General features: G+C 34.7%; 1 protein-coding gene across 1 annotated transcript; it reads right to left on the reverse strand.

Annotated features, from left to right (window-relative positions):
- Positions 1-9,476: 9,476 nt before the first annotated feature.
- Positions 9,477-11,703, reverse strand: LOC126977168 (arrestin homolog). Its single transcript, XM_050825907.1, has 6 exons — positions 11,398-11,703; positions 11,084-11,290; positions 10,873-11,004; positions 10,383-10,734; positions 10,100-10,294; positions 9,477-9,989 (listed from the first exon to the last, which is right to left on the reverse strand). Exons 1-6 carry the CDS (start codon positions 11,584-11,586, stop codon positions 9,841-9,843), a joined length of 1,224 nt encoding a protein of 407 aa, XP_050681864.1. The 5' UTR covers positions 11,587-11,703; the 3' UTR covers positions 9,477-9,840.
- Positions 11,704-11,794: the final 91 nt, after the last annotated feature.

The following is an 11,794-nucleotide window of genomic DNA, read 5'->3' on the forward strand; positions in this document are numbered from 1 at the left end:
TCAAATTGTATCCAAATATTTTATTAGGAACTTAGTTTGATGATATAAACTCTATACGATTCAAGAATAAATGCAAGTCAGAAATGCAATTCATGCAATATGATCACAAGTAAAGGAAAATGGCCTTAAATCGTAATTTCTTGACGCAATACAAATATAATAGCGTTAAACCAAAACCTTAGGCCTACAAAGACATCAAACAAGTAGAAATTGCCTCTAAAAATTATAAATTAAATAAATGAAGATTCCCACAATGTCCGTTAAAGAAATCCCTAGAACGTAACCGATTCACGTAAGACGATTCACCCCTGTCCACCCTACTAACACCAAACCCGTATGACCAGTTGGATGGGAACCATGTCCACTACTTTCTTAATAAATTAATCTTTATTTACATGACAATGGTACGGAACTGCAACAATACCTTACACTTGTCATAAGGAAGTAGGGTTGTATTATCATAAAACTCGTAACTGACACACGGGCATCGCGATCGTCGAGTATGTGCTTACTCTTAGTAAAACTTAATAAATATAGTTAATTACTGTTTTGTATTTGCTTCATTTTTAAACTATTAACAATAATATTATTTTGACTGTTTTTGAGATTAATATTTAAAAATAATACTTTAATATAGAATTAAAAAAATAATGTAATAGAAATGTGAATTAACTTATTTTGTTTTAGAATTTACACTAAGTATTAGAAATGTAGTAAGTACTATTTTAGTATTAATATACTCTTAAATATATTATATATTATTGAGTTTGTGTATTGTGAAATTTTTAACGTATAAATCAATACTATGAAGTAAGAATTTTTGTTGTAACGAATCTCAATGCCATTTATAACCACATCTATAACAGACTGCTTAACCTTCGTGTGTATAAGGGTTCGCAATGTCGAGGACAATATGCAAATAAAAGGGTCATTCTGTGTCCTTTCCCACATAAAGTGGTCAAACTACTTTTTACTTTGGACGAACCCCTTGTCAAAAGGACAGTGTCTTCAACCATTGTCCATAAACCCGTTCGACCTGTTCTATCCTGAGAAAGTTCGGTTTTACCCTCGTTATAGAAATAACGACTATCATTTGTATGTGTCTTAGGAATAATAAAAAAAATTATACCTATCTTAAGAAATGATGTTATGAAACATAATTATGACTTTTTAAAAGAATAGAATAAGATAGAATAGGAGTTCTTGCAGTACCTAACTACCTAAAGGCTTTTATGGCATAAAAGTGCAATGTAACTGAAAAATGGCAGGAAACATATTATAATAGAATCCGCGAAGTATAAGAAATCGCGTCAATATCGACTGATCTCAAAACACCAATAACTTAAAGATGTAATAGTCCAAACAATAGGTACACCCTTATAAAATAAACATGAACACGCGTCTGATAAAAAGAAGCAGCATCTCCCCTATGTTTGTTACAAAATTTACATTTCAACACTCATTGCAGTTGATTTCCATTGTCATTATGAGAAGCTATATCACTAATACACTGAGCACCTGCATTTATATTAAAGAAAACTAAAATATGATTTGATTTGATTGAAGGATTTCTATATATTTTCCACGAGTTCTTTAAAACTTTCCGCTAGTCCTGAACCACGTGCTCATTAATTTTGAAATATTGGAACACTCACAATTACTCGAATTATGGTAAAAATATCGCTTATATTTATTATCGTCTTCAAAATCACGATAAAAATTATACCCTTTATAAAACTTTCAATGATTATCACTTCCGCATACATAGGCTGTAAAAATCTTATATTATGTCAATTATTTTCATTGAATTGTAATTACGATAAATAACAAAAAAACATAGATTGTATCATTTCTCGTGTTAAATGGCTTTTCTATTCATGTTGAAACACCAGTTTCATTTACTTAATGGATTCTTTGTACTTGCCATATTGTATCAATCCATAGTTATGTTTAGGTTAACTGTTTCATAACTTGTTTAGCTCTTTGAGCAGTTTTCAGTGGGCTTGCTGGTGTACAATTTACAAGTGCAACATCTTTCTAAACATATATGTAGTATAGTGCTTCAAGACAGTGGAATATGTGCCATTTATAACTAACTACTTAGAGAACTATAATATCTACATGATATCATAATCAATACAATATTTTTTATATCTTAAAAGGAAATCAAGAGATGATTTTAAGGCAGTTAATACAATAGTGCCGGTTGCAATATATTCTTGAATAATGTATTGTTTGTAAGTAGTAGTAAAATTATAATTATAATTTTACAGTAATTATTTATGAATACGGGCAACAAATATAAACTTGTTTAGCCTGTAATAAGATAATTGTTGTATATACTTAGCAGGATCTCAATGTAAAAATATAATATATGCATCTGTTGGGTAACTTAAAACTATTGTCACAAAAACATTAAGGAAATATTTTAATACACGGTTACCAAAAAGGGTAAAAACTTGGATGAATTTTTTGATATTTTTGATAATGTTTTTAAATATCACATTACTCTTAGGAATTAAACTTACGAAAAGTACCTTCAATAGCTCAATAGGTTTTTAGCTACAGTTCAGAATTTAATATTTCCTAGTCAGTTTCACATTGTACTACCTAATAATAATTTTTATTAATTAAATATTGCGATAAACGAATACTGGATTTTAGGGCAGAAGTTAATAAATAACTGCAGCCCTGAAATTCAATATTCAAATGTTTTATTTTAGTAATAGGCTTTCACGGCTAAGAAACTAAATAACATTGTCAATTTTAGTATAACATAATATTTGCAGCCATTAAGCACCAATTGACCTCTTTTTAGTCCGTAAGAAAGCTTATAAAATAACTACAAAAAAAAATTAACACGTAAGTTACTAGAAAAAAGGACCATATACATATTTAATACATGTATTACGGACTTTGAAATTGCATTGTTACTGAAAAGATTAAAATTCTGAGACAGTTTTATTGTTAATGCTTTTTATTATTTTCGACCGTGTGTATAGAGATTCGCAATCCCGGCAACGACATGCAAATAAAGGGGTCATTTTGTGTCCTTTCCCACATAAAGTGGTCAGACTAGTTTTGAGTTTGGACGAACCCTTTGTCAAAAGGACAGTGTCTTCGACAACCATTGTCCACAAACCTGTTTGACCTGTTCTATCCTGAGAAAATAAGTCCAATACGGTGTCTTTTGAAACAGGCTTTGCGTTTTTGAAAGAATCATCTTTCAAACTTCTAGCCTAATTTTATTTACCGTTAAATTACAACGATATTACTTGCCCATAAGTTGCTTGCTCTTTTTACTTGTTGTTAGGAGGGTTGGCTCAGTTAGTAAGAGCGCTAGAACGGAACCCAAGAGGTGCAGGTTTGAGTCCCGCATCGTCCATAAATATTTATGTAACAGAATCTTTAAACGTAATTTTGACCAAATTTAAAACGTCGAATGTATTTGATACTATGGACACTTTTGAATGCCCGGTGACAATACAATGTCCATCTTAACTATCTTGCTGTTATTTGTTTGTTTTTATTGGATTTTATTTTCGCCCTCTTCAAAACGTCGTCTTAATTTGGACAGTCTTTGTTTCCGACTTTGCACAGGCTTTAGTCCCCGTACCTATCCGTAGTCAACAGTCCCATTACCAGGACCCAGGGGCGTGTATTCGTTTTCTATCAAGGTCGGCACTGTATATTTAACTAGTCATGTTTGAGCTTTGGAATATGCAAACTAGAGATTGCATATACTTACCGTAGGTATTTAGTATCTAGCGTAAGGAAAAATCTTATTAGGTTGTTTAATTTTTGGTTATGAAATTAAACAAAATTAACTTAAACACTATATTTATTTAGATTGACGAGGTAAGCACTGCTTAATTGCCTTACATGATATGCCCGCCCCTGCCAGGTCCTTCATGATTAGCGATTGTTTATATCTGCGGGCCTACCATGAACGCTTATTGCGATTCAATTGACAATTTAAAATGAACTGTTTTGCTATTTCGTACCACGACGTGATTAGAGCTATCTAATTTAGGTTGTCGTCAAATCAACTGATTAAATCGCAATGATATCAATTAAATGTCAAAAATGATATCAATTGAATCGCAAACTGATTTAGTTGGCTCATTCATTCGTACCATGAGGTAATATTTCAACCTAAACTGGATAGCTTATGTGCCAAAGTGAGCGATTTGAAAAAAGTTGCTCCTTCAGTCCTTAGAGGAAAGTGAATCGTGTTGTTAATAACTTTAAAAAAATAGTGAAAACATTCAGAAAAGGAAAATATTATTGATGAAAGATGAGATGAGAATACTTTATTGGACTTTATTGTACAAAATACTGAAAATAAATAACTACCAAAAATAAAAATCCTAAAGACGAGGCAGTAAGAGCCCGGCCCTGTTCGCAATAACGAAATAAAAAAATGTACTCTGTGGTCCTGTCTAATCAAACATCAATGGAGATGCGTTCATAACTCGTTATTTTTACGAAAACACCTAAGCAAACATTTAATTTGTAATTTAAAGAACTATATTTATTTATATCACTATTATTTAATAAGTACAAAAAAGGGCTTAATGCTTAGTAAGTATTTTAGTGTTTTCTAGCAAAAAAACCGCTAAATTCATATCATTTTAGGTTTCGAAACGCAAAGCATATGGTTCGAGTAAGAGAGACAAACTTATGCAACAACTGGATTGCACCTACCGGGATTCGAACCCGGGACCTCTAGCTTAGTAGTCGCAGTAGAACTAACTGTGACTCGCAGTAAACTCTCTTTAACCACATCTATTTCTACCACAAAAAAGCGGTTTTGATTTGATGTGTTCCAGTTGGATGATGAGACAATAACCCTAAACGACTCAATTATATTAGGTATCACTGTTGTTTGGTCCGTCACTATTTATATAAAAGAGAATTACCAATAACCGAGATCGGTGCCTTTAAAAATAAAATAGGTTTTCTTTCAATTTTTGCATTTTTAGGATTCCGTAGCCAAATGGCAAAAAATGGAATCCTTATGGTTTTTATACAAAAATAGAAAAAAAAAAACAATAAATTTTGGGGGTACTACACTTAGACTGAAAGGCAACAATTTTTTTTCATCAAACCCATACGTGTGGGGTATCTATGGATAGGTCTTTAAACTGATACTGAGGTTTCTAATATGATTTTTTTCTAAGCTTAATTGTTTGCGGGAGAGACACTGCCAAAGTGGTAAAATGTTTGTCCCCCCCCCGTTACTTCTAAAATAAGAGAATGGTAAAATTTAAAAAAAAAATTAGACGTACCATGCAAACTTCCACCAAAAATTGGATTGAACGAGATCTAGTAAGTAGTATTTTTTTAATACGACATAAATCGTAAGCCGTAATTTACCTTTCATTCAATCAACTCAAATATTAATATTATTATTATTTAAGAACTTTTATAATATTATTTTACTTACTGCTGCAGAACCCTTCAGGGACGAGTCTGACTCGCACTTGGCCGCATTTATTTATTTACCTATTCAGAGTTTTTTTTGGTAATTTGCTTTTTGGTAAAAACTCGATCGGACTTTTTTATTGTGATTTATTTGAAATGAAAATACAAAATGCAAAATAACTATTTTTTTAAACTTTACTTATAACACTTTAAATATAAAAAATATACAGTATTTGTCCAAGACAAAATAGATTCTTTAATTTTTTTTATTCATTTTTCATTCTTAAATTCAATATTAGAAGATGAAGACAGTACTTTAGAATTCTTGAATATATAAAAATGTAAAAAAATACTATTCCTATATGATACCTACTTGCTTACCAAGTTCTGCAGCTGTTGAACGATTCTTTTCATTTGGTAGAATGGTTCGGACCATAGACATAGTGTAGACAACCTGACAGCCCGTTAATACGTTACCAATTTTAACTTGTCAATATGTGCGTTAGTTAGTAGTGGTTATATTTTCAAAATACTAAGGAGCTAATGTCAAACGTGGCTGACTGTTTTCGATTTATAATATAGATTCGCTTTCTTTTTCCATCTTGCTATATCTTTTTTTTATGCCAATACGGGACGAGACGAGCAGGACGTTCAGCTGATGGTTATTGATACGCCCTGCCCATTACATTGCAATGCCGCTCAGGATTCTTGAAAAACCCAAAACTCTGAGACATAAGATGCACAATTCATCATCTCATTTGCCCAGTAATTTCACTAGCTACGGCGCCCTTCAGACCGAAACACAGTAATGTAACTGTGGTACCCATAATCTAGCCGGCATCCTGTGCAAAGGAGCCTCGCACTGGTGATATCTCCTTTATAGATGTTCTTCACTCTCGCACGCTTTGTTTGTCTATACGATAGTATATTAACATATTTTTATGTCTCAAGGTGATGAGCGCAATTGCAGTGCCGCTCTGAATTTTTGTATTTTGCAAGAATCGTGAATGGCACTGCATTGTAATGGACAGGGCGTATCTCTTCCCATCAGCTGAACTGCTCGTCTCGTCCTTAATGTCATAAAAAATATTGTACGCCTATGGGTCGGACCTCGGGTTGGCGTTTTGTCTATCTACTTAGTCTTTTTAATCAAAGCTTATATATTTTCCAGTTTTTAAACTAGTCATTAGCGTTTGTTGAACAAATTAGTGTAGCCAATACAGGCTATTCCTTTTTATTTCACTGGGATTTAATGTATTTTTATTATGAGATGAGCGTGCACCGTATATTTGATTTTCAGCTAATTTGACTAAAGCGGACTATAGAATAGCGTTTATTAATTCAATTAACTTAACTGTATTGTTTATGAAACAAACAGTAGGTATTACGAGGTGCATTATCCACATTACACCAGAAAAACCGCCTTCCAATGGATTTTGCGGGTGCTAAGATTAGTCTTTACATAGGTACAAACAATCAGACAATCCCAGCAACCGAGAAGAAATCTAAAAACAAATTTAAATCACGTCAATACAAAAAGAGATAGTTAATTCCCTGTAAACTGGGAGTAAAGTAACTCTTTAGGGGTTAAAAGTGATTTGGATTTGGAATGTAGGTATTGTTCGTAAAATTTTCAATTATCAAAGAGGTCCATCACGGATGAACAAGTAATAGGCTGAACGATATGTCCACCGACGCGAGCCAAATTAAAAAAAGTGTTTTCTCAAATCCGTTTCACCTTAGAAAATGTAAATCACTACATAGATAAATCTACGAATAATTAATTACTAAGACGTAAAATTGCGCCAACTTCACTCGACTTGTAAGTATTGTAGACCAGCGCCCGTCCGCGACTTTTTTCACGGAGAATTTAGGTCTACGCGTTTCAATATGTAATCAGTGATCAAGTGTCTTTTACAGATGATGTGATGGATATTTTAAAGTTAAGTTTATATCAAAGTTTAAACAGTATTAATGTTACTATTAATAGTATAATACGAGGGCTGCACTAAAAGTATCGGGAATGGAATATTTCCACTGTTCCTGTCATATTAAAATCTTTTTAATTGAAAACTCCATAATACCATTTATTTATTTATTTAAAAAAAGATTCTCGGTCTTGTTACAAGGTCTTTTCAAACTTGTTTAGTCGTTGAGAAAATGGAATTGACTCGAGAAAATTCTAGAGGGATGATTTATTATGACTTTCGATGTGGTTTAACACAAAAACAGTGTGTTGACCGGATGATTTCTGCATTTGATGATGAAGCCCCATCCAAAACCACAATTTATCGCTGGTTTGCTGAATTTCAAAGTGGACGTGTCTAGCTCAATGATAATCCCCGTCAAGGTCGTCCAAAAACTGCAGTCACCAAAGAAAACTTTGATGCTGTGCGTAAGCTGATTGAGGAAGATCGACATGTGACATACCGCGAAATTCAGGCAACTTTAGACATTGGCATGAGTCAAATACAAATAATCTTGCATGAACAATTAGGTGTAAAAAGTTGTTTTCCCGATGGATACCGCATTTGCTCTGTGAAGAGCAAAAAGCGGCTCGCGTTACTTGGTGCGTCAGAACTCACGAAAGATTCCACGCAGGATCCTCAAATGCTGTATAGTATCGTATCAGTTGACGAATCCTGGATATACGCGTACGAACCCGAAACAAAAAACCAGTCACGAGTTTGGGTGTTCGAAAATGAGTTAAAGCCAACAAAAATTGTTCGATCACGGAGTGTTGCAAAAAAAATGGTGGCCACGTTTGTCTCCAAAACCGGCTATTTTTTTTTATGGAATAGGAGGACAAACGAGCGTACGGGTCACCTGTTGTTAAGTGATCACCGCCGCCCACAATCTCTTGCAACACCAGAGGAATCACAGGAGCGTTGCCGGCCTTTAAGGAAGGTGTACGAGCTTTTTTTGAAGGTACCCATGTCATATCGTCCCTGAAACACCGCGCAAGGAAGCTCATTCCACAGCTTTGTACGTAGTACGTGGAAGAAAGCTCCTTGAAAACCGCACTGTGGAGGACCGCCACACATCCAGATGGTGAGGATGATATCCTAACTTGTGGCGTGTCGTGCGAAGGTGGAATTCGGCGGCAGGAATCAGGTTAAACAGCTCTTCGGAACACGCCATGTTGAGACTATTCCTCTTGAGGGACAAAGAACGGTTAATGCAGAATGGTATGCTAGCAATAGTTTGCCACAGTTCGTTTCTGAACTCCGTAAAGAGAACTGCAACCGCCGCATCATCCTCCATCACGACAATGCGAGTTCTCACACCGCGCACAGAACAAAAGAGTTTTTAGAGCAAGAAAACATACAATTATTAGACCATCCGCCGTACAGCCCCGACCTAAGCCCTAATGATTTCTATACTTTCCGGTGGTCCGAGATTTTCATCACCTGAAGAAGCTGTGGACGCCTACAAAACGGCCATTTTGGAGACCCCAATTTCAATGATTGGTTCCACCGTATGAAAAAATGTGTCAAATTTCGCGGAGAATACTTCGAAAAGCAATAAATACATTTTTAAATAGTAATGTTGTGTCACTTCCTTGATTCCCGATACTTTGCAGCAGTGCAGCCCTCGTAGTAACTAATAAGGGCTTGCAAAGAATTTTCATCTTATACGAGTGCAGCTCCTTTTAACACCTTCTAGATAACTTATTGTAATTTATATTTTTTTAAATGTGTACTTATTACAGTTGATGCACATCAAGATAATTTTTTTCCTCCGATCAACTTTTATGTTCGATCAATCAGAAAATTTTATATAAATTACTACTAATTTATGTTTATGGTGTTCATAATGAATGCAGAATAATTAATTGAAAGGAAGTGTCTTACCCCTTGACAAGATACTGCACCCAATGAACGCAGGGATTGCAACCCTTTGCTCCGAAAAAAATAACAATGACGGTTGTTACTGCAAGACTTTAAATATAATATTTGAACTTGTCAGTTGTGTGTATGATATAAGAGGATAGACATCGATCTATTTCAGTATCTGCCATATATTTTTAGTGAAGTGAAACAACAAAATCTGGTGATATTTTTATTAATGTTTTAAAAGGTAAATTACAATGGTTGATGATAATAAAACATAATTAGTATATAAATATTTTTTGAAATGTTGTTCTTCAGTTTTATATAATATGTTGCCTCACATTTTCAAAATATTTATTTTATTTTTTATATAATTGATATGATTATGAGCAGTCTTATAAATATAGCATTACAGATTTAACTGAATACAATTATATCTAATAAGACTTCAGGAACGATACTATTCATGCCAATCAAATGGAGGATAAGTTACATTGTCTTGCTTGGTTATGTGTTATTTTTTTTGTGTTTTTAATATTTTTTCCTTTTTTTTATTTTAAACACTGCCAATGGTCATTGTTTACTCTGGCTCGTTCATCCTAAGGCGAGCAAAGTCTTCGAAGACAATGTTGTCCTCCTCTTCATTGGTGTACAGCGAGTTCTCGTAGCGGTGTCGTTCGATTGACTGCATTTTCTTCATAGCGTTAAAGCGTTGGCGTTCGTTTGATCCTATACGAATAAATGACGGAGTTAGAATTTTGATTGAAAAGCAAAACACACAGAATAATACTGAAAATGTATCAACAATATTTTTTATGTAACTATTGTATAATTCTTACCCTCAGCTGGGTGAAGAAGCTTGAAAGGCACGTCCGTAACTAGTTCTCCACCAAGAGTTCCACAGTTCAGCTTGACACGTACAGAGTAGGAGACCACAATACCAATTGCATCGGCTGGGCATTTTCCATCAGTTACCAAAGTAGAACTGGCCAAGTTCACATCATCTTCTTTCAGATGCCCATCCAAAGCCACACCTGTATTTAATGGACAGTATTTATTGCAATTAAAAAAGCGAATAATTATAAAAAAAAATGTACTACCATTTTGTCTTATAATACGTACCGCGGATGTCCTTGTTGCTTCGTGCAAGAGGTACAAGATAGAAGGTCTTTGATAAGCTGGCTCCTGGTGTAACTGGGCATCCTTCACGGCTTTCCAAAGAGGCAACATGTCGGCTAAATTGAGAGTTGATCATAGTGATCTCAACATGTTGCACGACCATGCAGCGGATGTTACGGACTGACTTCCTCGAGTTATTGGACACGATGATATTCGCAGCGACTTTCTCGCCATGATAGTAAATTTCTTTGTCCAAAGTAACCTCGAGGCTGATTTTTCCGTTGCTGAATGTGAAACCTTTGCTTACAAGGGAGCTTGGGAGCCGTCGTCCCCTGGATGCTGGTGCATGTTGCAGCTGAAAAGAATAATAAACATGCTGTCATATTAAACTTTACAAAATAATGTTTGCTGCTTTTGAATTCGTTAGTAGTAAGTTTGAAATAAAACTGATATCTATTATTGATTAGTAAAAATAAAAAATGAGCAGTGTAACCTTCTTAATTGCCAAGGTAACAGAGCTTCTCTTATGGTTCTTCTGGTCCTCGCTCTCAGCAACGTATGTGCGAACACAGTAATCAACGCCCATTGGCTTGCCCTGATCTTCATCAGATGCCTGCAGTGTCACCTGATCATCGAAATTTTACATTAGTATCAAGTGCGTATAATTTAACTTGAATAGTTGTATTTCAACAAAAAAAAATTACCGAGCTAGGAGACATTTCAGGGAAGTTGAAAGTGAAAGGATAGGCATTAGGGCCCAACTTTTTCAGTAATTTTTCCTGGACTGGTGTGAGCTCCATCTTGTTATTGACCATAGGTACGACCTGCTCAGTACCGATAACCATTTCCTTCGTGAATTTGACACCCATAACCTCATCTTCCTCTCGACCATACCGGTAAGTGGTCACGAGCTGAAGAAAAAAAAAAATTAAATCCAGGTGCCATTCACTTCACTTTATCACTATTTGCACATTTTCACTAATTGTATTTTAGACACATCACTTGAACTGGTTTATACCTGGCTGTAAACTTTTCTTCCTTTCAGGTATTCCGTATCAACTACGACAACTCCATCCACCGGATCACAATAATCGACGTGATCAATGAAGTCACGTTTGCCGAGGTAAACAGTAACTTTTCCATTGGGGGTGGTTTTCTTGAAAACCTTAACAGCCACAACAAATACCAAGGAGAGATAATCAAGCATTTTGCTTGATTTCAGTGATTCGAGACCAAAGAATAAAATGTTTAAAAGGACTCTTTTAGATATTGGATTGTTGTTAGGTGTTCTAGCTGTGAGGCGTTCACCAGAAACGATGAAAGAAGCAAATTGTTCTCTTTATATACTCACAACCTGTGAGGTTTCCTCAGCAACATAATGAGATTTAACTTGTAAGATCGACAAATAGGATTAA

This window comes from Leptidea sinapis, chromosome 1, assembly GCF_905404315.1.
Source record: "Leptidea sinapis chromosome 1, ilLepSina1.1, whole genome shotgun sequence".
NCBI classification, from domain to species: Eukaryota; Metazoa; Arthropoda; class Insecta; order Lepidoptera; family Pieridae; genus Leptidea; species Leptidea sinapis.